Source organism: Loxodonta africana, chromosome 8, assembly GCF_030014295.1.
Source record: "Loxodonta africana isolate mLoxAfr1 chromosome 8, mLoxAfr1.hap2, whole genome shotgun sequence".
Classification (NCBI taxonomy): domain Eukaryota; kingdom Metazoa; phylum Chordata; class Mammalia; order Proboscidea; family Elephantidae; genus Loxodonta; species Loxodonta africana.
Window position 1 is genome coordinate 91,593,065 of NC_087349.1, and position 27,678 is coordinate 91,620,742.

At 52.5% G+C, this 27,678-nt stretch overlaps 1 protein-coding gene across 2 annotated transcripts in view; it reads right to left on the reverse strand.

Moving 5' to 3' along the window:
• Positions 1 to 483: 483 nt before the first annotated feature.
• CRHR2 (corticotropin releasing hormone receptor 2) overlaps positions 484 to 27,678 on the reverse strand; it is a 32,969-nt gene continuing 5,774 nt past the window's right edge. The window contains exons 3-12 of one of the 2 annotated variants that reach the window (XM_064290115.1): positions 17,089 to 17,174; positions 15,348 to 15,454; positions 15,008 to 15,125; positions 13,406 to 13,559; positions 12,818 to 12,878; positions 11,183 to 11,255; positions 3,158 to 3,243; positions 2,833 to 2,968; positions 2,262 to 2,303; positions 484 to 803 (exon numbers count right to left, since the gene is read on the reverse strand). In XM_064290115.1, coding sequence (XP_064146185.1) covers positions 663 to 803; positions 2,262 to 2,303; positions 2,833 to 2,968; positions 3,158 to 3,243; positions 11,183 to 11,255; positions 12,818 to 12,878; positions 13,406 to 13,559; positions 15,008 to 15,125; positions 15,348 to 15,454; positions 17,089 to 17,174 — 1,004 coding nt within the window. In that variant the 3' untranslated portion in view covers positions 484 to 662. Of the gene's footprint in view, positions 804 to 2,261; positions 2,304 to 2,832; positions 2,969 to 3,157; positions 3,244 to 11,182; positions 11,256 to 12,817; positions 12,879 to 13,405; positions 13,560 to 15,007; positions 15,126 to 15,347; positions 15,458 to 17,088; positions 17,175 to 27,678 lie in introns of both variants that reach the window. The other variant, XM_064290114.1, reaches the window with a different exon arrangement.

Consider the following 27,678-nt stretch of genomic DNA (forward strand, 5'->3'; position numbering starts at 1 on the left):
CCCAAGTCCCCGAGTCTGTGGAGGTGGCTGTAAAGATGTCTCCCATGGGAGGAAGCCACACCCAAAGTGAGCATCCTTCCTGGAGGCCTCAGGTGCAGGAGGATGGCTGGGGGCGAGGGAGTTGAGGGATGGCTAGGTCAGGGGCAGGGGACCAGCGAGCCTTTGGGTTGAAGAGAGGTGATTAAATCTTTTCCTTGTGCTGGTGTGCCTCCTGAACTGCAGAGGGCGCCCTTGAGCAAGGAGGCAGAGGCAGGGAGCAAGGCCCAACCATCACTGAGTAGCATGAGGGAGCTAAGAGCCCCGAGCTGACATTAACTAGCTGTGCGATTTGGCAGCCCTTTCCCCTTTCTGGGCCTCAGTTTCCCACCCCCCCGCGAACAGGGCTACAGTGAGGATCCAGCGGGCAAAGCCTGCTGACCTGTGACCTGGTCCTCTGAGGGTGCTCCTATGACTCCCCCTCTCCGCTCTGTCTGGCATGGAGACTTCCAGCCGGCTGGCCCCGCCCCTCGTAGCCCTATTCTGCCAGGCTGAGCATGGTTTCTGCCCCCCTTCTCCCTGCCTCAGCAGGGCCTGCGCAGCGAGGGGAACCCAGGGACAGGAGGGGAGGGTGGGAAAGCTGCGCAGATGGTGGAGGAGTGAGAGGGTGGTGGGCGCACGAGGGGTCACACTGCTGCCGTCTGCTTGACGCTGTGGAAGCTGATCCGCGTGGGCGACGTGGGGATGGACATGGCCCGGGCCACCGGGACTCGCAGGGAGTGATGGTCCTGCCAGCGGTGCCACCTCTTCCTCACGGCCGACCGCACCTGCGGGGGAAGCAGAGGCTTAGCTGGGCCCTCAAGGCCAGTCCCGAGGGACTGGGAAGGTCTCTCACCCTGCTCCCTGTCATTGGAGACCCTTCTGACTGCATCCTTACAGGAAGAGACTGGTAGGTTCCAAAACCAAGCTCCTCCCCCTGGCCCCATAAAAAAAAAATAGGCCCTTAAAACCCAGGCCCCTCTCCAGGGTTCTCCTTCCCTCTCCCTCTCCTGGAGAAGCGTGACCCACACGCTTCATTTGTGCCTCACTGTCCAATTACCCAGTTTCCTTTGGACACACTGCCTTCCCTCCCCTGGCTTGCTCTGTTACCTCACAACTACCATAGGGGGACTTGAGATCCCAGCTTCTGACTCAGTTCCCTCCAGGGACCCTGCTCCTCCTGCAGGCTCTGGAAATGTACATTCCAGCTCCCACCTCTCACCTTGAATCCTCCCTCCTGAAATACCTTCCTCTCCTGCCTCTGAAGCCTCACCTCCTCCATGAAGCCTTTCCTGATAGATCCCTCCATGCTTCCCATAGCACTTACTGCCCGAAACGGAAAGTTAACACTCATTTCAAAGCCTGATCATATCTGGTACCATTTGGTTCTCATCTGTACTGTAATAGAAGGCTTTTTCTGTAAAATGGATTGTGTCCCCACACCCTGTCCTGGCACATTGCGTGAATAGAGTAAACGCTCCATAAGCATTCATTTGCTGTCTGTCTGCCTTAGCAGCTCCTTCGCTCCTAACCTGTGGCCTGTGGGCCTGTCTCGGCTGCTGGCCTTTTGCTGTGAGGTGGCGTCCACTGGCAGAGCCAGAACTGCATGGACACCTTCCTGCTCCCTGTGGCTATGCAGATGGAGTGGCCTTGGATGTGCATATGCATTCCTTTCCACTCTGGGGGCTGTAACTTGAGGGCCTCTGCTCTTCCTCCCAGAACCCAGGATGTGTCCTCACCGACCCCTGGTGTGAGTGGGCCTCTCCTGGCCACACTGGGATTCTGGGCCTTGTCAGCTGACGGGCTTCATCCAGTGCCTCGCTCCCCAGAGGCTGGCTGGGGGGTCTGTGGTCTTTTCTGAGGTGGGGAGAATGTACAAGTGCCTTTTCTGCTCCCCAAGTCCATACAGTCTTGGCTGCATGGCTTGCACCTCACCTTCTCCTGGAAGCTGTCTCCTGCCACTTCCTCGTTCTGCTCCTACCTCCCCAGCTCTCCGAAGGCAGTGGGGAGAGCTGTCACAGTATTTTCAGCCTACATAGTTGACCTTCTACACTGGCGGAGTCCCTGTGGGAAGGAGTCCTGTTCTCCCAAGGCTAGGGTCATTTCTCTGGCCTTTCCCTCCCTCCTGCAGGGCAGAGCTGGGTATAGCCAGGGACCCCAGCATTCCTGAAAGGTGGGGTGGGGTTTGGAGCTGCCCTGGACTAGGGTCTGAGGCTTGCGAGCACCCAGCCTCCCCGGCCTTGTACCTCTCCATTGAAGAAGCAGTAGAAGACAGACACAAAGAAACCCTAGAAAGGAAGGGAGAGCTGTCAGTGACCTGCTAGGGAGCTGTCCTGCCTGGAAGAGTGAAGTGAGAAACAGGATGGGCAGGGGAGGCACTCAGTGACCAGGACCACAGAGGGCGCCCACTCACATGACCCCGCTTCCCATGGTCCCGGTACGCCACAGTGGCACTTCAACTGAGGGGTGGTCTCAGGCCTGCAGCCTCTCCCAGGGCACTTAGCCGGGTGCCACTCAGAACAGGAGCTGGGACAGCAGTAGGTGCAGGCTAGTGTGACCCAGACCCAGTCAGGGGTGGGCTCACCTGGGGAGTTCCTCAGCCTGGGCCCTAGGGTGGGGGTGGCAGAGTCACGGCTCAGTTCTGGATGGCTCGGGCATCATCGCGCTGGGCACAGGGTCAGGCTATGTGTGCATGTGCTTATATTTAAGTGTGTATGTAAATGAACCCCACGTGCACCAGGCCCACGGGACCATCTCTGTGAGGGTGGGAGAGCTTCCGGTGACCTCCTTCCCATCCCTCACTGGCCATGCACCTACCTGGAAGGACTGCAGGAAGGAGTTGAAATAGATGAACACAATCTGCGAGAGGTCATCCTCCCCAGGATTGACGAAGAAGAGCATGTAGGTGATGCCCAGAAGGGGCAAGAGAACCAGGGTGGCCTTCACCGCCTTCCTGGGGGTGACAGGTATGGTTCAGGTCTGAGCCCACGCTGCAGATGAGCCTCATTCAGGTGGGAAGTCGGGAGACGCTTTAGCAGGGCCTTCTGGAAGCTTGAGCGAGCTCCTGCCTAGAGGCAGGGGGATGGCCCACGTGGCCTCCTTGTTTCCTCCCTGCCCAGGGTCAAGGCATGCATTCACTCACCTGTACTGGATCGTCTCGGATGTGGTGGAGGCTCGTAATTTTGTCATTAAAATCCTGACGATGTTGAACAGAAATACAAAATTGATCTGGAGGTGGGGAGGCAGAGAGGAAAAAAGGACCATGAGTGGGGGCTGAGCTGAGGGGCAGCTCCCTCCCCCTGGAGCCCACTGAAAACTCATATCCCACGTACACCCTTCCCAGCTGTCACCCAGCACAAGGGGCCCAAGGCGTCTTCTCCTCCCTCACCAGGACAGGTGGACACCCATTTGCTCAGTTCCCTGTCACCTGAGGGCTCCAGACCCGAAGGAGGATGCAGCCTCTAAAGGCAGTGAACAGTAACACAAAGACCCATCTTCCACAGAAAGTTCCAAGGCCCGGCCCTGCCCTACTCAGGGACTGCACAGGTGCCGGGCCCCGGGCTCTGCCTGAGCCCCCGCCCCTCTGTCTTAGGGTCCCCATCAGTTGATTGAGGGTCTCGCTGAGGCTCCTGGCCCTGAGGGGACAGGCCAGGCCACAGGGAGTAATTTTAATAACTCAGGTGCCAAGCAAGTGATTAATCTCTCACCATCTCATCCCCTATGCCCAGGAAAACTCCAGAGCCTTTGCAGACCAGACACTCCAGAGGCAATTATGATGAATGGGCTGCCAGGCTGAGTCCAGTGCTCCAGGACGGGCCTCATTTATCTTCATTCTGAGCCATCTCTCGGCATCAGTATACGCCCCACCCAGCCTCTCCCTGGAACCCGACTGCATGCCCTTCAGTCAGCCTCCCAGGTTGTGGAGATCTCTGTGGGCCTGCAAGCCTGTCTGTGGGGCCGTGTGCTATGATTCTGTGAGCACACGAGCAGGCCTGTGGGACTGTTCTGTGTGCCGCGTGAGTGTGCTCGCCCCTGAGAATGTGCTTCTGTGTGTGTGCATCAGTGGACGAGTACATACTTGCATTTCACTCCAAGTGTTAGCAGGCAGGAATGGGAGGGTGTGTAGGCCTCACACACTAAGCAAATGCCCATGGGTCAGCGAAGGATACGCATTAGCCTGGGGTGTCTGCTGGCTCATCTGTGTACACACATGTATATACACGCATGTGCACACAAACACACGCCCCTTCTGAGCATCTGTCTAGAGAATCCATCACTTCTTATGCGTGGGCTGGGCCTTCCTAAGTCCTAGGTTCCATGGTAGGAGTCGGGGGATGCAGGCAGGCATTGTGGGACAGTCATCTGGATGACCCCCTGGCTTGAGAGTGGCTCTGGGGGCAGGGACAGGCTCAACCTCCTCAGCCACAGCCTGCTGCTCTCAAGCTGCACAGTGGATGGCCTGGTGAGCCAGGGAAGGAGGCCTTCAGAGAGGGCCACTCCTGGCCTGTTGCCCCCTGCTTTCTCTTAAGGCTTGTTCATTTCTACCTCCTGAGTTTCTCATATATTCCCTGGGATTGACCCTAACACATAGGTCATTCCTAATTCTCTCATACAAGTGATACAAAGTATTTAACCTTTTCTGATTCTTCCTGACTTGTCTGGGAGTTGAGACTGTTGGAATCAAAATATATTCTCATTTCTGCTACATTTCCCTGCATTAAATCTTATTCCCATCATCCATCAACCCAGCAGCCAATTTGTTCAATTATCTACCCACTGTCATCCATCCATCACTCCACCCCTCCACCCAAACATCCATTCTTCAATTTATCCACCTACCCACTCATTCATTTATTTAACATTTAGTATCCACCTTTTTTTTTTTTTTAATCCACCTATCCATCCACCCAGTCAGCAAGCAGTTACTGAGCGCCTCCCGATAAGGGCCCTGTTCTGTGTGCCGAGGCAAAGAGTAAGGGCAGACATACGGATAACTCAAACAGGGTCCAGAGTGGAGGGTCTGGAAGATAAGGCCTTATCCCCTGTTCTCACACATTCAGTGATGCTGCCTCTACCCTCTCAGCCAAGGTCTGTGCAGCCTGAACTGGGGCCCCGCCATTCTTTCCTTTTGAGCTTGGCCCCCAGCTCCCCTCTTTACAACATCTGCACCAGTCCCACCTCAGGTACCTCCCTCCCTCCTCTAGGGAGCTTTTGACCACCCAGCCTAGCCTGAGCTCTCCAGCTGTCTCTTCTTGGATTCCATTCTTCCCTGCCAACCTCTCCCCACCGCCCCCCTGCAAAAGCCAACTCTGGCTCTTCCACTTAATCTTGTTCAGCCTGGTTTCTGGTTGTATTCATTCATTCATGAATGAATCCACTTACTGTGTGCCATATGCTGAGCTGGACAAGAGGTAGAGAAATGGGCACATCCTTGCTCCCAGAGGGCTTACAGCATGGGGTGGGGTGGGGTGGCATGGGGGAACATTGCCTCTTCGCTAAGCGGTCTGAAAGGCCTGACATGAGCTGAGACCTGAAGGACAGGGTGCATTAGCTGGTGAAGAGTTGGGGGAGAAAGTTCCAAGCAGAGAAAAGGCCAAGGGAGGAAGTCCTGAAGTGGAGGGGCGGGGGGGTCAGGCCTGATGGCTGCTCAGGTGGTGGAGAATGACAATCAAGGAGTCAAGAGACAGGCCGGAGAAGGGGTGGGACCAACTGGGAGTCACAACAGTAAAATCACCTCCTTCTAGAATAAGCCCCTTGCAGGGTCCTGCTAGCCTGGAATGTTCTCAGGGCATCCTGCAGGTGGTGGGCTGTGGGAACTCTGCAGGGGGGTGGGTGTCCGGGAGAGGCCCCTGCAGAAGCTTGGAGAAGTCACAGCCTTGCATCATCCTGCCCAGTCTTGTCCTGACACTGTGATGCTGGCGGCAGTCAGCTGCTGATCTTTTACTTCCTCAGGGGAACCGGCTTCACCCCTAATAAGGCTCTGCTGTGGGGTGGGAGCCGGAGCCTGGTCAGAGCCCAGTGGTATGATCTTCTGACCAGGGACCTGGGACATTACAATCTCTTGCACCTGCACCAGGATAGGCATATGGGAGGCCCTCCAAATAATAAGAATGCCAGCTAATGCGGATCCGGTACTTAGGCCATTTCAAGTCTTGTTCCAAGTATTTTATAACTGTTCCTCAAGGTGCAATCTTAGGAAGCAGGGACGATTACTATCCCTATTTTACAGACACACAAAATGAGGCTCAAACAGGCTAAATAACCTGTCCGTATAATCGAATAACCAGGCTATGTAGGGGTTGGTGTCAGGATTTGAACCAAGACAGCTGGCTGCAGTATTTACTCTCCTGACCCTTACACCATGCTGCCACTCCCACTGGAGTTCATGAAACGTGGGCCAAATGGTGGGAACCAAAGGGAAGTAATTTCACACATCCAGGCCCTGAGATCGATGATTTTCAATGTTTACACTGGGGATCTGCACTCAGGAGGATAGCACTGGCAGAATTATCAGACGGGATCCTGAGCCTGTGACTCCAGGGCTGATGGGAATTGCAAGAGTCTGACACCCAGGGCCACCCAGCACAGTGCCCATAGCTCACCTCTAATTCCTGCTGAGCTGATTCACACTCATGGTGCTAACCAAAAGATCAGCAGTTCAAATCCATCAGCTGCTCCTTGGAAACCCTATAGGGCAGTTCTACTCTGTCCTCTAGGGTCGTTATGAGTCAGAATCGACTTGACAGCAACGAATTTCGGTTTGGTGGCCCCACACTTGTCAGGGTAAAGCTGTGCTCCATAGGGTTTTTGATGGCTGATGTTTTGGAAGGAGATCACCAGCTTCTCTTCCTAGGTGCCTCTGGGTGGATTCAAACTTCCAATCTTTTGGTTAGCAACCTAGCGTGTTAATTATTTGCACCACCCAGAGACTCCTAGTCCTCACTGTAACCCTGTGAAGCAGGGATTAGCATCGCCATGCTACAGGTGGGAAACTGAGGCTTCGAAAGGGCAAAGAGCTTACTCAGGATCACACCATGGAGCCAAGGTGGCCCCAATCATTGCTCAGTCCATGACGCCATACTGCATGTGGCCCCTACGGAGGAAATCAGCAAGCGCTGCTCACTGGTTAACTTCCAGAGCATGTGTCACCCCGACCTCCCTCCACCCCTGCTGAGGTGTTTGCTAAATCAAAGCGCACATGGGATCCCCTCCTTGCTCCCAAACCTTCACTGTCTACACGTTTGCAGAAGGGAGGGAGGGCGAAAGCACCAGACGTCTTGGCTCATCTCTCCCTACTTGGCTTCAGGCATGGATCTTTTTCTTTTAAACCCAGGTTGAGAGCAGAGGTCCCTGCCTTTGGAAACGTCCTCTGCTCTCCTTCGATTCTGGGTGTTGAGACAATCTGGGTATTTAAGTAAGTTGCCGTAACAGGTCTCAGGTTCTTTCCTCCCTGGTCCCTGGCTCTGTGCTCTGTCTATTGCACATTCTCCAGGCCTAGTAACATGCCCTGTCCATCCCATATGGGTCTGCAGAACCTGCTGACTCGTCACCAGGGAGCCCCCACAAGCTGGAATCAGGGGTGTGGCAGATGCTCAGTGACCAGTCTGTTTCACAGTCCCTGGGAGACTGGTCCTCCATTGGATGCCCCAAGTTCTCCCTTCCTGCTGGCATTTTCTAGCTGTGCCCTAGTGGCACAGTGGTTATGAGCTCGGCTGCTAATCAAAAGGTCAGTAGTTTGAATTCGCCAGACCCTCCTTGGAAACCCTATGGGGCAGTTCTACTCTGTCCTATAGGGTTGCTATGAGTCGGAATTAATTTGAAGGCAATGGATTGGTGTTTTCTAGACAAAGTCCTGCTCAAGGTCCAGGTTCTGAGCCCTACTGTATACAGGACCCAGATGACACACATCACTGCCTGGCAATGAATCCATGCCCAGGTACCCCCGGACATATGGCTCTCCAACTAGAATGAGCACTTCAAAGGCACCTGGGTGCTTGTTAGAAATGCAGATTCCAGGCCCACCCAGGCTACCAGCAGGAACAACAGGGCCCCAGAATCTGTATTTGGGAAAAGCACAGCTGGGATGTTGCTGGGAGGAGCTCTGAGCTACGAGACACCATTTGTGGAATGAAGAATCGAGGTATTAGCCAGACAAACCTGATGTGCCACATACCGCTGACGCCCTGTCCGCATCCCCCGGCCCACCTGCGTTCACCTGTAGCTACAGGGGATGGCCTGAAGGTTTTCTCTGGTGCCATGGGAGCTTGTTCAGCCCCAAAACAGGGCAGCCTGGAAATGCGGGGGGCTTACTGTCCCCGCTGCAATCTCCACTGGTGAGGATGGAGGGGGTGGATTAATAACTCAGCTCCCAACCTTCAGTGATACAATTCTGAGCCTCTTCTGCATGGTTCCTTGGGGGACCATAGCAAAATGGAGCTCCAGTTGCCCCGTGGTAACCTGTTCACCACTGGTTTGTCAGTTTGTTGTACTGTGGTGGCTTGCATGCTGCTATGATCCTGGAAGCTACGCCACTGGTATTTCAAATACTGGCAGGGTCACCCATGGCAGGCAGGTTTCAGCAGAGCTTCCAGACTAAGAGAAGCTAGAAAGAAATGCCTGGCGATCTACTTCTGAAAATTAGCCAATGAAAAGCTTATGGATCACAGCAGAATATTGTTAGATATAGTGCTGAAAGATGAGCCACCTAGGTTGGAGAAACTCAAAATACACACTGACCACAACAATGGACTTGAGCATATCAAAGATTGTGAAGATGGCGCAGGACTAGGCAGCGTTTCATTTTCTTGTGCATATGATCTCCATAAGCTGGAGCCAACTGTACGGCAGCTACCAACGAACCTGCTCCCTACCCCACTCTGCACTGGCTTTCCTGCGTTCCCTAACTCCATTCCTTACCCTCATGGTGCCTCCAGGATCACCTCTCAAATGGACTCCTAGGCCTTGTCTCAGGGTTCTAATCCTGACTGTTCCAAATTGGATCTGCATGGCCTTGGACAAGTTGCTTCACCCCATCGAGCTTCTGCTCCCTCATCTGTATAGTGGAGATAACCACAGAGCCTGCCTCTCATCCGGGAAGAAGGATAGGCGCTGAAATATTCATGGACAGCACTCAGTTCAGTGCCTGGCCAGAGAGGGGACCAACAAATGCCACTTCCCTTTCCCATGACAATAACAGTGATTACAACCACCAGAAGTCAGGCTTCCTGCAAACTCAACCACCTGACTCATTCTCTAGAACCCAGAAATAAGTGTGTCTCTTAGCAGCAGAAATGTAGCTGTGAATCACTGGGAAAGACAGGGTGGGAGGACCCCAAGCACATATCCAAGGGAGAGGACAGCAGGCAGGTGATGGGTGATAAGGCAGGAGGCCTGCTTGATCTTAGTTGGTACCTTGGACAAGCCATTTCATATCTCAGTTTCATTTATAAAATGGGGAGCATAATCCCTGCATCTCTTGGGCATTGAGGATGTAAGGATTGGCAGGAATGTAGACTGAGCTTCTGGAAGAGCTCAGTTGGGGACCTGGAAGCCTCTGTTGGTGGAAATAGCTGAGTTTGGTTGGGACCAACAGGGAAGGACAAGCAAAGGCCTCTTGAGCTGAGGGGAGGGGGTGGACCAGAGAAGAGGACATGGAAAGAGGAGGTGAGGGAGTTGGGTCTTGAAACCGAGCCCTTCCACACCTCATCCCCCTTTCTTGTTCCTTTTCCTCATCACCTGTCCAATATCCATACAGCTGGGGCTCCCTCCCAACTGCCAGTGCTTCCCTGTCCAGGCCAGCCTTCCTTGGCTGCATCTCAGGCTCATCAAAAACCCTGTCCCTCCAGAATAGGCTCCCAGCAGCTGGCTGGGAGGGAAAGCATCTCAAGGGGTTTCCATTCACATTGAGAGGTGAATGACTGACTCACTGCAGCTGGGAGCCCAAGGACCAATCTGCTCCCATTGACTGCTGACAAGACCTGGATTCTGTGTCTAAATGAACAAAGTCCTGATGGTGGAATTTTTATCCAAAACACCTTTTTGGTTCTCTCTAGTTCACATGTGTCAAGGACACCCCAAAGATGAGGGTCAGATGAATCTCGCAAAAAATCACAAAAAGGAGGAAAGCAAGGAAATAAAAAAGATAAACAGTAATTGTCTCCAAGGTAGGCAAAAGAACCCCCTACTAGGCACCTGCTGTGTGCTGGAGGTCAGCTCCCTCTTGAGACTCCCACAAGGAGCCAGTAGCCCTTTAAGGAAGCCGGTATATACAGGAGCCTGAAATTACTGAGCCTGAAATAAGTCTTACGCAAATGCCAATTTCATACGGGGCTCTTTTTTTTTAAATGTATGATATATAATGGGGAAACCCTGGTGGCGTAGGATTAAGTGCTACGGCTGCTAACCAAAGAGTCGGCAGTTTGAATCCGCCAGGCGCTCCTTGGAAACTCTGTGCGGCAGTTCTACTCTGTCCTATAGGGTCGCTATGAGTTGGAATCGACTTGATGGCACTGGGTTTGGTTTGGTTTGAATATATAATGGGTTCGTTTCTGCAGAATGCAGCCTCTATTTAAACTCTACCTTAGTTAAAGCTCCCTTGTAGATTAAAGACGTGGTAGCAATTATATCTTGGATGCGAATACATTTGGCAAAGGGTGGGGAGCTGGACAGGGAAAGATTGCCTCATTATGCCTCACTCTGGTATCTGCGCTCCAGGCTGGGGGCAGTGCGCTGGGCCTCTGAGAAGGGTCGCGAGGGGCAGGGGATGTTGGGCTGGGCTGAAAAGCCCACACACCTTTCTATTGTCACCTGGCATTCTCAGCACTGTACCTAGCAAGGGGATATTTGATCTGGGAAGGCACTAGAAATTAACCAGTTAGATTCTACCTGAGGCCCTGAGTGGAGAGGGGGCTGCACCCAGGCACAGAACACGGTGAGGAGAGTGTGGGGAACAGAGTATGGGCGTATGGTATATGGGAGGAGGCAGGGAGTGTACTTAAGTAAGTGCTGAGGGCTGTGCCAGGAAGCCGGGTAGTGCTTACAGTGTACCTGATGTGTGCTGAGGACTGCCCCAGGCCACATTGTCCCCCACATTGTCTCTTGCCTAGACGGGCCCTCTGCTGTCCCCCACCCTGCCCTAACCCTATCCCAGTGCCCTCTGTGGACCTACCAGGAGCACAAGGATGATGGGGCCTTGGTAGATGTAGTCCACCAGATCACCGGGCTCCTTGCCAAACCAGCACCTGCAAAGACAGCATGGCTGTGGACGGCCCTGCTGAGCAGAGCCTGGGTACCACCCCAGGCCCAGGCCCAGGGTCCTCTGGTTTGATCCTTTCTGAGACCCAATCTCTGGGCCTGCCCCTTTCCAAACCACCTTCATGGACCATCCTGGCTTCCACAGGGTTGTTTTTTGCCCTACGTGGTCAGTTTGGTCTCTGCCAGCCTGGGGCTCCCTGAGGGCAGGTCTTGTGTTGCCTCTTCCTATTGGGCCTCCATGCCATCCAGGACTGTTGGGCATGGGGCTGGGCACCCAGGAAGCATGTGAATTAGGGGAAAGACTACTCCCTCACTGGCCGGCGGCCCAACTGCCCTGTACCACCTGTTCCTGCGTTGCTTGGAACCCGCTGCTCTGCGTGCCAGGTACTTACACAGCACAAAGCCAGCAGATGTGGAGGCGGGAGCCTTCCTGCCCGGAACCCAGCCTTTCTCCGAGCTGAGCCTCTTTTGCTTAACAAAGGAAGCCCGCTGCCTGGCTTGCCTCACTGGCTGCCAAAGGCTTGGTTTATTCTCTGGGGATACTGGTAGGTGGGGGAGCTTCAGGTCCAGAGGGAAGGGCTGGGCCAGGAGCCAGGCTGGCCCTCCCGGCATCTTCCCACTGGACCTTGGGTAGGGTTCCATCAACTTCTAGAAACTCTGTGTCCTCAGCAACCTCAGAGGTTAACCTCAGCGTATAGCCTAGGACAGGTAACTCCTCCTTTGTCTCCCAGCACTAGGGTTTCGTTGTCTGCTTGAATACTCCTTTTGAGAGGAAGCTCACTACCTTCCAAGGCAGCCCTCTCATTCTTGGGCAGCTTTTAACTTTATGAGCTCTTCCTAATATTGAGGAGAGACTTGGAACTCCATCCTCATTTCTTCTCCTCCCCACCTCTGCTTACTCAAGCTCTAAGATCCCTTGGAGATTTGCACGCAGAGATTGAGTCTCCCGGTCCCTTCTCCCAGCTGGTGGCACCCAGACTTCCAGCCTCTCCTTGGCTGACCCACGGAATGAGGTGCCGACACTTGGGCTGTGACTCCATGTATCAAAGTCTGTGGTGGAGGGAGGGTCCCAGGAGAGGACACTGCACCCCAGGCAGAGATTGGGGATCAGGGTAAACCCGTCTTGGCCTGGAACTCTGATAAATACTCATGGATACAGTCTTGGACCTGGCCTGAGCTGAAAGCCGCAAGCCCTTGGCCTCCATGAACCCTAACCCAGACCTGCCACAGCCATCTCTGAGGAGAAAGCCTTATCAAAGGCCAAGGGTCATGCACTAGGGGCTCTGAAGGAACCATGATTCCTAATTCAGTAAACAGTTGAATTGAGATCTACCGTGTGGGCACTGCTGGGTACCAGGGATTTTTGTTTCTTAAAGACAGCAGGAAAGTGAATCTGTCTCTTCAGTTCTCAGCCCACCCTTTCCCTCTGAGATCAGGCAATGCCCTCTGGAGCCAAGGTGAGGTGGCCCTAGCTTACCTACAGTTCCCGCCCAATGGCTTGGCTTGAGCCCATGGGTGACCTTCCCCGCAGATGGCCTGTCTCACTTACTGTTCATTTTCATAGTAGAGTTTTCCAATGGCCCAGACAATGATGATGGGGCAGGGGATGCCTGAAAGAAGGACAGACTAGGCTGCAGTGGACGGACCGATGGACAGAGGACTCTCTTGTAGAACACAGGGTGGGGCATGTTTCATTCAGATCTTCCAAATGCAGGTCATCCATGACCCCAGGGGATACCCATGGGCCCAGGGAATGCCCTGCCCCTAGCCCTCTGCTCCCTTTCCCCCGTTCTAGGCCATCCTCTCCTAGTGAGTCAGAGGGCTGAGGGAGAGACTGAGATAGAGAAGGGGAGCTGGCCGGCTTCTCTTTTGAAGCCACTGACAAACATCTTGGGATTGGTCATTCGAGGCAGAAGGAGGCCAATTTGTGGAATATCCATTTGGCGGGATTATCCATGGTTGCTTTGGGTTTACATTTTCCTCACTCAGCATGGAGGGAAGTGGTTGAAGCCTGGGAACTGTCCTGGGGTTTGTGGGCAGGGCTGTGGTCTGGCCCTGAGACCCAAGATACAGGGAGATGACCTTGCAGCAGTGTCGCCTCCCAGCCAGGCCCTTGTCAGCCCCCAGGGGCCCTTACACCATCCGATGAAGAGGAAGAGCCACTTGCGCAGGCGCTCAGTGGAGTAGGTCATGACGATGGCTGTATGCAGGTAGCAGCCCTCCACGAACATCCAGAAGAAGTTGGTCACCACGAAGTAGTTGAAGATGGTGGTGATGCAGCGACACCAGACCTGTGGCCAGGCAGGGCTGTCAGTAAGCTCCGTGTGGGCGAGGCAAGGCCATTCCCACCTAAGCAGGGAGCGAGGCACAGGGCTTCCCAAGTGTGGGGTGTGGACATGGACAGAAGGGGCAGTCATTTCAGTCATTCATGGACCTGGCACTAAGTCCCAACAGATCTCACCCTGGAAGGGTCATCCTTTCTCATTCTCCTTCAACCTTCCTGACTGAGTCAGCGAGCCAGTCTCCTCCAGCACAGTGTCTCTAACCTCTCCGCAATGCCTTTTAATTCCCCTTTTTCATGAAGAATGAAGGAGCCTCTGGCTCTGAGCTATCTGCAGGCAAAGGCTAGAATTGGATCACATTGCTGTGTTTCCATTGTTTATCTTTTTGAGGGTAACTTCCCATGCATAGCAAGTGACGCTGGTCTCCACTTAGGGATGGATATGAAATTGCATTTAGAAAAAAAGTGAGTCAATTACAAGGAAATTGCTAAGTAAACAGTAGTCCAGGCTATGAGGGCTGCAGGCATGGGGGTGGCTTGCCAAAGACTCTGGAGTGGGAAATTCTGGAGGTAATGGGACCACGGCTGGTTCTGGAGGAGACTGGCTAACTCCCAGGCCTCTGGCCAGACGCTTTCCCTTTCTGAGCCTCACCGTACCATGGGAAACAGTCATGTCGCCTTACAGGGCAAATAAATAGAGTTGTTGCTGTGGTTGTGGTTATTCTTAGCCTCACCAGCAGAAGAGAATCGGTCCCTGTCCCTCCGAGTGGGATTACACAGCCTGCGTTATAGAGGGGAGACACATGGCGGGGAGGGGAAGTGCTTGCCCTGAGTCACACAGTGAGCCAAAGTCCAGCCCTCCAGGGGTCTTCCCAACAGAACCCATCTGATCACCTTTCTTACAGGCTTGTCTCAGGGTACCTACAGAGCTGAGGGGTCCAGGATGTGGGAGTACTGGAGCCAGCTTGGGGCCACAGAAGCCCTATGATGGGGCTCGCTGGCCCTGTGGACAGTGTCCCCCTCTCTATCCACTCTGCCAGCCTCGGCCTTCAGATAGTCCTCTGTGTTGAGCCTCCTCTCAGGCTTTCCCCCATGGTCCCAGCACAACTGTCTACCTCCTCTGTTCTAAGAAGGTCCTGCTGAGGTGGAAAGTCAAAGATCCCCTCCTCCTAACCTACTTTTTCTGAGTTAAGTGACATCCTAGCAGTATAGCCAATATTGGCCTGGAGCACACTCAAAATTGGATGGGGCTTGGTTGGGTATTGGGCAGGGCTCGGCTTGGGGCCAAGTGTAGGTCAGGGTTGGATGCCTACTCAGTGTAAGGTACAGGTCACCTCTGGCTCTGATGGGACAATGACTGGGGCGGAGATGGCCTCAGGTTGGGTTCTGCACCTCAGGATGGAGCAGAGAGATGGGTCCCCCTCCCCCAGGCCCAGCCCCGGCTCTCTGCCCAGCGACCTCGTTGCTCTCATGCACTTCGTGGTCGATGAGCTGTAGCAGGAACCACAAGACATTTCTCAGGATGAACGTGGTGATGAGGTTCCAGTGAATCACGTTCCGCAGGCAGCGGATGCTCCTGTGGGAGGTCCAGGTCAGGGGTCAGCCAGGGTCAGGGGTCAGCTGGGACTGCCACCACACCAGCGCCTAGCTCCCCCTTTACATCCACATGCCTCTAGTGGTTGGTGTCCTGTCACTGAGGCCAACCCCTTTGTCCGCTGGCTCCAGGGCCCCACAGTGGAGGGAAGACTGTCTAGGAGAGAAGCAGGGAGAGAAGCAGGGAGGGAAGGGGCGTACTCACCGCAGGGCTAGGAAGAGCAGGAAGGCGGCCACAAGGGTGGCCAGCGAAATGCAGTGGCCCAGGTAGTTAACAACGAGGGCGATGCGGTAGTGCAGGTCATACTTCTTCTGCTGGACAGACAGACAGAGAGACAGACACATGGGCTGATGGAGGCGTGTGGCACAGATAGTGTGGGGCTACATTCTAACCAATGACCACCACTGTGTGTCCTGGCCTTGGGGTCAGAAGTGGCACGAAGGGCCACCCCCTCGCCTGGCTCCCAGAGTTCGCTTCTGCTGGCCCCGGGAGGCTCATGTTAGAAAGGGCTGTTGTCAGGCCCGCAAATGTGCAACCTGAGAGGCACATTTGGACACAGCCCATGCTGAGATATGCCACAGAGGTGTGTGTGGAGATTTTGCTTTCTTTTAAATTCTGGACTGGGAGGTGCCACACCTAGGTTTAGTCTCACTGCAGACCCCAGCTAGCTGAGCGACTGAAGGCAAGTTGATCTCTAGGTCTTAGTTTTGACATCTGTACAATGGGGCCAACCATCTCTGCCCCGCCTGCCCTCCTGCCTCAGAAGCAGGGCACGTGGGGCTTGGTCTGCCCTGGGTGCAGTAGAGGGAGAGGTGCACTCTCTGCAGAGACTGATACCCGTTGCCGTGGAGTCGACTGACTCGTGGCAGCCCCACGTGTGTCGGTGTAGAACTGTGTTCCACAGCATTTTTGATGGCTGATTTTTTGGAAGTAGATCACCAGTTACCTCTGGGTGGACTTGAACCTCCAACCTATTGATTAGCAGCCAAGCATGTTAGCCATTTGCACCACCCAGGAACTTCAAAAAATGAATAATATTAAAACTGAATAAGTCAATCTGCTTTTTATTATCACCATGTGCTGGCAATTCTAGTCAGTGAGAAAATACAGCTTCCTGCCAGGGCAGACCATCTCTCCACCCCACCCCAGCCCCTACTTTGGTTCAATACCACCCAGGGAGCTGTAAAAATTAAGAGGTGAGGACAGAGGAAAAGAGGGAACCTCTTTCCTCCAAACCTTTATGACCTGTCCTGCCTGCCACTCTTGCACCCTCACCACAGGCTCCCTCGGGCTCACGCTTTGTAGAAACACCCTCTCAGCATAGACAAATGCTTTCCCCTCTGAACCTGGGTTTCATTTAGGGGAAAATTCCAGCTCATCTGAGGGCTTCATTAAGGGAATGAGGCAGGGGATGAAGCTGGGAATTATAGTTTTGGGCCAGGAATAAGGTGCAGCTCCCAAGGGTTTTTTTTTTTTTTTTTTTTTTTAAGAGGAGGAGGCTGCCACCTCCAGGCAGCCTCCCAGCAAGAGCTGAGGTGAGGTCTGAGCAGGGCTAGCTCTGTGGGGGCTATCCTTCTGGGGTTTGCCCTTGTCTCTGTGTGGAGTTATAGAATCAGAATGCCAGATGGGGACACTCAGGCCCTGAGAAGGAAGGAAGGTGAGCACCATACAGCCTGCTAGATGTCCGGGAGTACTGGTTACACGGTCACTCCCCTTTTTATGTTATGCCACCCTGGATGTGTCCTCCACCAGCCCGAGCTCTCCTGGAGGTGGAACTCCATGTTCCCCTTCTCTGTCCCCACCAGTGTCACTGAGCACAGGGTGGGGCACGGGGGCAGGGCAGGTGACACAGGACTGGTTCTGCCACCCTTGGGATCCACCATGTTTCATCTGAGTTCCTAATACCTGTACAAGGACCAGGGCCAGGCAGGTAGGGGCCACTCACCTTATCATCCAAAATGGGCTCACACTGTGAGTAGTTGATCCGAGAAGCCCATGTCCCATTCTCTAAGCACTCTCGATAGGCATTTCCTACAAAAGAAGCCAACTACCAAGAGTTATGTCGTTCCCTTCCTCAAGAACCCTCCCTGGCTCCCTGGTGCCCACAGAATAAGGTTCATACTCCTCAGCCTCCCTGGGCCAGGAAACACAATGCGTGTCTGAAAGTTTTCACATAAATGACATGTGAAAGCCTCACCAGACATGGAGCTTAAAAGCATGCAAAAACCCATTTTAGATATAATCTTTGACAAGTATATTGTACATTTTCTTTCATTTTATTACTTTGCTTCCAAGTTAAACCCAGTTCTGAGTACTAGGTTGTGGCTGAAGGTTCACTGCTTTTAGCGTATCAAACGATTTCCATCCTTATTTCAATCATTTTATATGTATGAGACTCAAACTTCTTTTATCAATAACAGCACTTTCATTTTAACAATAATAATAGCTACCAGTTACCTAGCATATGCTTACCATGGAAGGCCAGGTCCTCTTCTAACTGCTGTATATACACTTGTCCATTCAATCCTCACAACAACCCTATGCTGCAGGTACTAATATTAACCCCATTTTACAGAGGAAGAATCAGAGGCACAAAGAGATTATGCTACTTGTCAAGGATACGAAGCCTGCAAAAGGTAGAGCCAGGATTCAAAGCCAGAAGCTCTCGCTTCAGTTTGTCACACTGCAGTGGCTTGCGTGTTGCTGTAATGGTGGAAGCTATGCCATCGGTATTTCAAAGACCAGCAGGGTCACTCATGGTGGACAGGTTCAGCAGAACTTCCAGACTAAGATAGACTAGGAAGAAAAGCCTGGTGATCTACTTCTGAAAACTAGCCAATGAAAACCTTATGGATCACAACAGAATATTGTCTGATATAGTGCTGGAAGATGAGCCCCCTAGGTTGGAAGGCACTCAAAATACCCAGTGGCTGCAACAATGGACTCGAGCATACCAAGGATCGTGAAGACAGTGCAGGACTGGGCAACATTTTGTTCAGTTATACATGGAGTTGCCATCAGTTGGAGCTGGTTTGATGGTCACAAACAACAACAAGCTATAGAACAGTGGCAAAGAGGAATGAGGGAAATTGGGGGCAACAGGGCTGTGCTGCTGAGCTTGAGCTGCGGTGGCCTGGAAGCCGCTAAGTGCTTGTGGACCGGCCTCCGTATTGAAGCTGGAATGTGATGTGTGAAAAGACATTTCAGAGCATCCATGTCTGATGTACAAAAACGCAGGTTTTACCAAAGAGGAATGTATGAAAGTCAAACACTGCTCATACTTGCCTTTCTCCAAATTCAAGCTCACTGTCAAGATCCAGTTCCTAAGCCACCTCGCACCCAGGGAGTCCACCTACAACCTCCAACCAGGATGACCCCTCCCACCTGAGACCCCCCACTACCTGATTAGCATGTATCTTATCTCCCCCATTCGATTATGAATTCTGAATAATTCGTTGTTTGGGGGTGATTTGTACCAGGGTTCTGCTCTCTGGCCAATGGGCAGTTGTGGATTTTTCTTTTTGGCTTATGCTAGATAGACAATATAAAGCTAATTTTAAAATAGCTCACTGAGTCACAAAAAATAAATAGCAGAGCACAGAGTCGCAGAGTTGGAGGGGGGACCTTAAGATTGTTTTTGGAAGCAGTGAGTTCTGAAATAATTAAGTTACTTAGAAAACCCACTTTTGTTGAGCCGACACTGAGTTAAAAGCAAAGGAATTATTAAGGAGCACTTGCCAAAGAGCAAAAACAATGGGGAGATTCTATTAGCTTAATCGTTTTTTAATTTGGTGTTCTGGACTGCACAGGTTTTTCAGACTCGGGGTTGTTAGCAGCCTGTTCCTGCCTCCTGGTCTGTCAGTGCTGAGGATCCCTCTGGCCAGGCTCTGGCTGCTGGCTGCTGGCTGCTGGCCAAAGTCTGCCATGAGAATGCCTTGTGTGATGCTGACCTTGACCCCCAGCGTGAAGACACTGGCTTCTGTCCCCTGACCTTGGCCCCCAATTCCCCAGCTGGGCTTTGCTCTTCCTCCGGGTTGTTTTATTCTTGAAAGCTTGCATATTAAGTTAATTTGATAAATAGGATCAACTTTCCTCGCTGACATTCATGCTCCCAAAAGGGAAATGATGCCTTAACATGGGATGTGACATCATTGAACTAAAGGGGAGAGCCTGAGGTGAAGCCAAAAGGATCCCATAAAGGTACCTTGGACAGGGCAGGTCCTTCCGTTAAATGAACAGTCCCTTCCTGATGGGGGTTTAGAAGTCCCTTGAACAGGTTTGTGTGACAAGAGAAAAGTCCTGATCTTGGCTGTGATTCAGAGGGCAGAAAATTTATCTTCTGAGAATGTGTTTATAAATGTTATCTAGCTTGCCTGCAATTCAGCTGTAGGGCTCTTCCTTCAGGAAGACCTCCTTGATTGCTCCCACTCCACCGATGTCTTTCCCCAGACCCCCACACTCCAGCCCTTGCTCCTTACCTGGCCTGAGCTGCCCAGGTGGGTGAGTCTGGTCTCTCTGATCAGCCTGGGGGCTCCCTGAGGACAGGGCCTCAGAATGGAGGGGGCCCCTTTAAGCAAATACCTCTGACTGTTCCCAAACCCAGTGGATCAAAAGATGCTTGTTTCCTGATGATGGTATCTCTTGGAGGCACTGACCATGGGGTGGGCTTGTGGATGGGAGGGGGGTCAGGATAGTCATGCTGCAAACCTGAGACCTTTCCCATTCCTCACAGCAATGCTCAGGGGGTCCCAAATCCCATGAATTCCGTTTCCTCATTTTTTCCTGGAATTCACCCCCCTCCTACCCCTCTCTAGTCCTCTGGCCTGCACAGGCACAATAGGCTTCTGTCTTGCCTCCCTGCTTCTCTTGCCTCCTCCACTCTCTCCACCCTCCACCCTAATTGCCAGAGTCATCTAAAACCCAGAGCTGACCATGCCGATTCCTGCTTAAAAGCATCAGTGATGTCTCATTGCTCTCGGAAATAAAGTGCAAGTTTCTTGGTGTGATATCCAAAGCTAACTTTCCCCAGGCTCACTTTCCTAACCATTCCACCACTCTACACGGCATCCTCTCTATGACTTTTGCACTAACAGGCCTGGCACATCCCCAACTCCATACCTTTCCTCATGCTGATTCCTCTCTCCCCATGGCTTACTGAGAAACTCCTACCTATCTTTTAAACCCCAGCTCAAATGCCCCTTCCTCCATGGAGCCTTCCCAACACCCTAGGTATAAAGCAATCCTTTCTTTTTTTTGCAAAGCACTTCCTCCTATGTCTTCTCATCTCTTGGAGCCCTTGAACTACAGTAACATATACATTTTCTATCCCAGTCTAGTACCTACACATACACACATACCACACATAACTGAATTCAGTTCCACAAGGCAAAATTTATCTTAATCACAGCCATAATATTTTTATTTCTTCTATTCTAATGTTCTTCTATTCATTTTGTATAAAAATGCTGGTCATGACCCACTAAATTGATTTCACAGCCCACTATTGTACCACAATCCAGTCTGAGAAACAAAAATTTATGTTGGAGGATTGGCCATAATTCACTATGAACTTCAACTATTTTCTTCCCCACTGAACTTGAGCTCCCTGGAGACAGATGAGCGGGCAGAGGCTGTACTGGAGGTCACTGGATGCCCACTCCGTGTAAGCCAGGACCCACAGCCATTGAGTACACACTGGCTGAAGCTAACTGGCTGAGACCTGCCGAAACCTTGGAAATCCGAGTCTGAGATGTGGGACATGGTAGTGGGAGGGGGCTTCCCTCAGGGGACCCAGCCCTGTCTGGGGATGACGTTCAGGCTACAGACACTGAGTATGAGGGGAATGGAAGACCGATGTTGCCAGCTCCTAGGGGGGTGGGGTGGGGGTGGCTGTCCGCTGGAGCTAATGAGGGTGCTGAGCCCTCAGGCACACGTTGGAGAAGAGAGAGTAAGGCAGGAAGAGGCCCCCCTGGGACCCACGGGAGGGTGGCACAGAAAGTCTGGGGGCAGATGGCCAGGCCAGAGTTATGGTCTGGAGACAGGGAGATGAGTGACTGTTTCCATGGCAACATAGGTGCCCCTGCAGAGGATCAATGCCACTGGTGTGTGGTGTGACCTGCCAGGGGCATTAGGGTCTGGATGATGCAGCCAGGGTCCTCTCTTTCAGGGCTCTGTGGCCTGGGAAACCTGTTGCCTATCCCAGCAGTGTGTCTGGACTCTGCCCTGCGTGGCTCTGACCTGTGGAAAACCCCCATTATAATAGGCTTGCCCCTTTTCAGAAGCTAACACTTTGATAAGTGCTTCTGGTTCAGGCAGTCACCTGGGGTAGTCCACAGGCCTGGCTAGGAGATGGAGGTCCATGTTCTAGCTGCAGTTTTTTCTCTGGCTAGCTAAGTGACTTTGGCTAATTCCCGTCCCTCTGGGCCTCAGTTTCCCCTCTCAGAAAAAGTAGTGTCAATTGGTTTTCAATGAGGCTCTATTGCCATCTCGGGTGGGTCAATTATTTGTTGTATGGGACTACTCAATCTGCCAAATGCCAATAGTTCCCCAAGGTCATTGTGAAAATCTCAAACACTCCTACGTAGCTCTCGAATGCCCCTAGGATAACACTTCTAGGTCCAATATTCTAACATGTGAGTCACAGACTATGAAGGACCATTTTTGGTGGTAGTTCTAAGGGAAGAGTGCAAAAGACAGGTTCACATGGGCAGAAGAGCGAGTGGGACTGTGGTGGAGTGGCAGCAATGTCATCACTGGATGTCTAGAAAGGAAATGACAAGAAGTAAGGGAGGGAGGGTGCTGCTGGCAGGGAGGTAAGGAGGGCCAGAAGCAGTATTTACTAAAGGAATAAGGTCCCTGTGTGAGCCCAGAGGAAACCCTGGTGGCATAGTAGTTAAGTAGTTAAGTTAAGGCTGCTGACCAAAGGGTTGGCAGTTCGAATCCCCCAGGCACTCCTCGGAAACTCTGTGGAGAAGTTCTACTCTGTCCTATAGGGTTGCTATGAGTAGGAATCAACTCGATGGCAACGGGTTTGTTTGGTTTGGTTTTGGCAAGCCCAGAAGCTTTCAGCACCATGGACAGCAGAACAACACTGCTCCCAACCCCCACCATCTCCGCAGGCTGGGGACCTTGGACAGCTCCTAAGAATCAGCCCTCCTACCTGCATTCAGAATCCCTGAATGGCAAATGATTAACATGCTCTGCTGCTAAGCAAAAAAAAAAAAAAATTTTTAAGAGGCTGGAAATTCAAATCCATGGAGGGGTGCCTTGGAAGAAAGGCCTGGTGATTTACTTCTGAAAAATCAGCCATTGAAAACCCTATGGAGCATAGTTCTTACTCTGACCCACAAGGGGTCATCAAGGAAAAAAAAAAATAAAAACATCAAGGAGGTAAAGCTAATTCATGCCTCTCTTCAAGGCCCAGCTTCAGCCCCAGCTTCTCCAAGTGGATTCCATAATGGCTCCAACCCCCCGGCCACTCCCCTCTGAGGGTTCACCTCCCTGAGGATCCAGCTGCTCACTCCCTGCTAGCTCGGGGTGTACTGGGGTTGTTCTCTCACTGACCCCTGAAAAGGAGACTTGTCTTCTCAACCAACCCAGGGGCTCCCTGGGACAGGAGTTTATTTCCTTCTGCCCGACAAGACTGAGCTCCCCCTCTCCTATGACCCTTTAGGAAGGGCTGCACAGAGCTACATACAAATGATTTGGGACAGCCCAAGGCTGATGCTGTTGTCTAGGTTACTGGGGAACTTGGAGTGAGGGTTAGAGGGTCAGTGTGGGCCAAGAGGACATAGTTTGCCACCTCAGATCCCAGGCTCCGCCAAGCTGCATGGCAAATGCAATACAGTCCCACAGACAAGAGGCATCCAGGGCCTCACATACACACACCATAGGTAGGCCGAGCCCCCTGACAGAGCTGCCAACATGGCAATCCAGCCCCACATTGGGAAGGGGAGTCAGTCTAAAATAGCAAACCTGGGGTCAGTATCCTCCAAATTCCAGACAAAAAAGCCGACTATTCCAAGGAAAACACTTTGGAAACTCAGTCCGCAGGCATCCCCTTGGGATTTTAGGAGAGGAACGCAATTTTTTTCTCATTTGGTCTGGCAAGGCTCAAAGAGGGAGAGTGGCAGGTCCAGGGTCACCCAATAATCCCTCTCCTCTGGGACAGACTTCATGGGAGACCCAGGGACAGTGTTTCTGAAAGGGAAAGGTGCTCCAGGCTTCACTGTGTTCCAGCAGATGCAGCTATCTGTGCCGCCTCTGGAGAGCCTTACTCATAAGTCTGGGGTCCCTGGAACAGAAAACGCCTTACAGGGCAGACATCTCCACTTCAGTCACTTTCCTACCTTTCTCTGGAGTGGAGCTACTCCAGACCCAGTCATCTCCATCCTGTTTGGCTTGGAGCCTTGCTAAGAAAGCTCTGACTTTCACCTTAGGCCATCTTTTTTACCTTTTGTGGGGAAAAACCTCTCAGCCACAGCGGCCCCTTCCAGCCCAATCTCTTCTATCTCGACAGGGCAATGACACTATGGGGAATAACTAATTGCTTTTCACCTCCAGGTAAGAGACCATTTGGGTAAGCCGTGGCCAAGGCCAGATGATAAAAAAAAAAAAAAAAAACTAGTGCCAAGGCCAGGTGATGGCAGGGGCAAAATCATGACATCCACAGAATTCCCCTGAACTTCCCAAACAAGGCTCATCTTCCTGCTTGGATGTTACGCCAGGCTAGCTAGGGCTGGCCAGCTCTGAGATCCAACTTGAACATTTCCTGTCTTGATCTGACTACAGCACATTGGTGGTGGTAGGGAGGGGGTGGTTGGTGATACCCACCCAAGATCAGACACAGCCTGACCCAGCAGGGATGCTGGGCCTAAAGATTTGGGAACCTGCCATCACTAAATCCAGTCCTGAGGTTGGGAAGGGCCTCCCCAGAGCCATGTGCTATGACAAGTGGCACAGGGGACGGGGAGCTTGTATTCCATTTCCTCAGCGTTGTGTGGACACTCCTCTCAGGGTCTCAGCTGTCCACTATAGACCTCCAGAAACTTTCAGGTCTCTGTCCCCTAAAGACTTTTCCCTCATGATACCTCTCCATCCTTGAGTAGGCACAGCAGGGATAACCATCTATACTTACAGTAGACAGTGGGGAAACTGAGTGGTGGAGGCACTAAGCAGATGAATGGGGACCATGCTGGCCTGAGAAGAAGGGAAGGGGAGTGGCTGGACTCCAGCTCATTGTGTGAGATCAACGCCCTCCCCAGGAATGGGGCAGGTGGGAGGAGGCACCTACCCTGGGCTCCAGGCTTTATTGTGAAGGCTCCCTCCTTCCAGTCATCCCTAGCAACACTCAATGGGCTTGTCACCATGACACCAGCCCACAGATGGAGGCAGAGAGGAGAAGGTGAACAGGGGGACCCCTGAGGCAGATGCTGCTATGGAACTGAGGAGTGTCAAGGGAAGGGGGTGACTATAACTCATCAAGGTCACCCCCCACCTAGTGCAGAGGCACTGAGCCCCAAAGATGGGAAGACCTGTCCAAAGGGGAGACAAGCAGTCAGAGGCAAGACCAGCATTAGAACTGGCCCCCAACCCAGAGTTTCTATGAAGTCATGGGAGGATGACATCTCTGGTGGCAGAATCCTGTCTTCCCCTCAACACCAGTGGCATCCCACCCTAGGGCCAAGGGGCTGTTTCTCTCCAGAGACATTTGGGGACCAGACCCTCTCAATCTAGATAGACAGACTGCTTCCTCCCCAAGACACCATCCAGAGTCCAGAGGGCCACACCAACCCAGAACAAGGACAACCACCCTGGAGTGGGCAGTACTCTCCCATACTCAAGGACATGATTGCTCCACCTTCTGGACCCCAGACCACCTCCTAGGCCCCTCCTTTCCTGATTCCTTGCTGACAATGCCCCACTGTCCACAGGGAGCCCCAAGCAGTACTGTCTTACTGATCTTGACATGGCCCCATGAGGTCAGTATATTCCGTTCCCTTCACACAATAAAGAAACTGAGATTTCAAAGGGGAGGACCTGCTAGTCACTCAGTGTACCATGGCCAAGCCTAGATGTAGATCCAGCCCTCCTGAATCTGGGCTGTAGCTCCTTCCACTCTCCACCTCAACCACCCACCCATGCAGGTGCTGGGAAAGGAGCTACCTGCCAGATGGTGGGGCACCTGGTTTGAGGTTGGTGGTCAGCAGGGTCCAGATTACTATGCTTGGGCCCCAGCCAAGAAGGAGCCCTTAGGGGAGGTCCCTGAGGGTCACTTGGGGTGGGGATCTCCTCCTTCAATAATTCTTTAGGGCTTCAGACTCTGCTGTGGTTGCTGGGGCAGGGGGTGCACAGAGAGAGGGGTTCCAGCCTCTGATTTAGTCAGCAGGAGGGAGGAGAGGGGAGGGACAAGGTCAAAGTCTTCAGCCAGCACTGGATTTAGATTTAGGTGGTGGATCCTGAAAATCGAGCAGCGTCTTTCCAGAGTATTCTGGTCCTGCACCATGGGGCTATGGACAAGCAGCTAGGGGGAGGGGTGGTCTCTAAAACTAGCAGAATCAAGGCCTATGCTCTGGTGTTACGGATTGAACTGTGCCCCTCAAAAATGTGTGTCAACTTGGCTAGGCCGTGATTCCCAATATTGTGTGGTTGTCCACCATTCTGCGATCTGATGTGATTACCCTGTGTTTTGTAAATCCTAACCTCTATGATGTTAATGAGTCAGGATTAGAGGCAGTTACGTTAATGAGGCAGGATTAGGTTGTATTTTGAGTTAATTTCTTTTGAAATAGAGAAAAACCAATCAAGCGGAGGAGAGGGGTCTCCTACTACCAAGAAAGAAGAGCCAAGAATGGAGTGTGTACTTTGGACGTGGGGTCCTTGCACTGAGAAACTCCTAGACCAAGAGAAGACTGATGACAACGACCTTCCCTCCAGAGGTGACAGAGAAAAAGCCTTCCTCTGGAGCTGGTGCCCTGAATTTGGGCTTCTAGCCTCCTAGACTACAAGAGAATAAATTTCTGTCTTTTAAAGTCATCCACTTGTGGTATTTCTATTATAGCAGCACTAGATGACTAAGACACTTGGCCTGGTATCACCTTTACCCACCTCTCCTCTCCATCTCTGCTCCTACCCTCCTCCCATCTGACACATCACCGGCCCAATTTCTCAAGCTGTATTCAACACTTTCTCCCCAAAGTCTTCTCAGCTTTCCTTCCTCTTGGAGTTAAAGTCTCGCATGTGCTTCCACAGACTTGATTGTGCTATTTCACTTAAGTATCAGAAAGTTCTCTTTAAGACTCTGTCTCTCTGGAACAAGGCAGGCTCAGGTCGTAGCCCTCTCTGAGGGGGAAGGAGCGACACAACCACAAGCCCGATAAAAGGTAGGTCTGGGCAGGAGACGAGCAGTTACTTGGCTGGAGGATCCCTGGGGAGGAAGGGAGGGATAGGAGATCAGGGATGCTGCACCTTTGGTCCTCCCTGAGATAGAGGGGCCTAGGAGAGATGAACAGCAGAGACTCTGTCTTCACACTCCTCTGCCACCTAAGCCCCATGATGGAGCATGAAAAATGCCAGAGCAGGGGCCATGACCTCCCAGAGCCAGCTGAGGCTCTCTGTGGGATCTGGGCAGGCGTCTTTCCCTCTCTGGGCCACAGGCATTCCTCACTCATAAACAGCAAGGGCAGGGAGGGCTGGGCTCAGAGCACCAAAGGCCCTGCAGCTGGGCAGCTCTGGGTGTCTGATGGCCAGAGGGGTGCCCCATCTGCTCTGTCTCTCTTTCCTCCTTCTCCCAAAGCCCTGGGGTGGGCATGCCTCTCTCTTAGTAGGGAGAGTCCTCACACATGGTGTAACTAACTTCTGGCCCTTCAGCCTGAGGGCCCAGGGGGTCAGGGTGTAAGCAGAAATGGGGCCCAGGTCTCACTGGGAACTGAGACTGCAGACCTGAGTTTCTCGATCCACAGCTTCTACCTCTTCAAACCAGAGGGTAGGGTCTATTTGGGACCCTCCCTGAGGCTTGCACCCCTGCACCAGGCCTGTTCTCAACAAATGTGACACCCTCACTACTTCAAGACCTTCTGTGGCTATACCCACCACCTCCGGGAAGCCTTCCAGGAATGCTCCAGTGGACGCCAAGCCCTTCTCTGCAATCTCTGACTGTTGATTCAGTTAAGTGTGGTCATTAAGCAGCCTGGTGTTCCCTGAGGGTCTTTTGTCACCCCTGCCCCTTTGACAAAGGTCAGTACAGGCCACCCACTTGGGTTGCAAGGCTCCTTCAAGGCTGAAGAGGGGATTCCTGTACAACCAGGCAGACCCAGTGGGAAGACCTGTTCTGGCCTCAGAACCACCCAGCTATGTGTTTGCATTTTAACACAAATCAATGCTTCAGTATGTCTCTAGAATGGAACTCTGGGAAGCAGGGCCCCTGGCCCTCCCCATGGATGGGGGTCTGGTTAGGTGTGGGTGTCCCTTCTTTCCCCATCTCTGGCAGATGCCTCAGTAGAGATGAGCCCAGCCATTCCCAGTGGGACATGGTGGG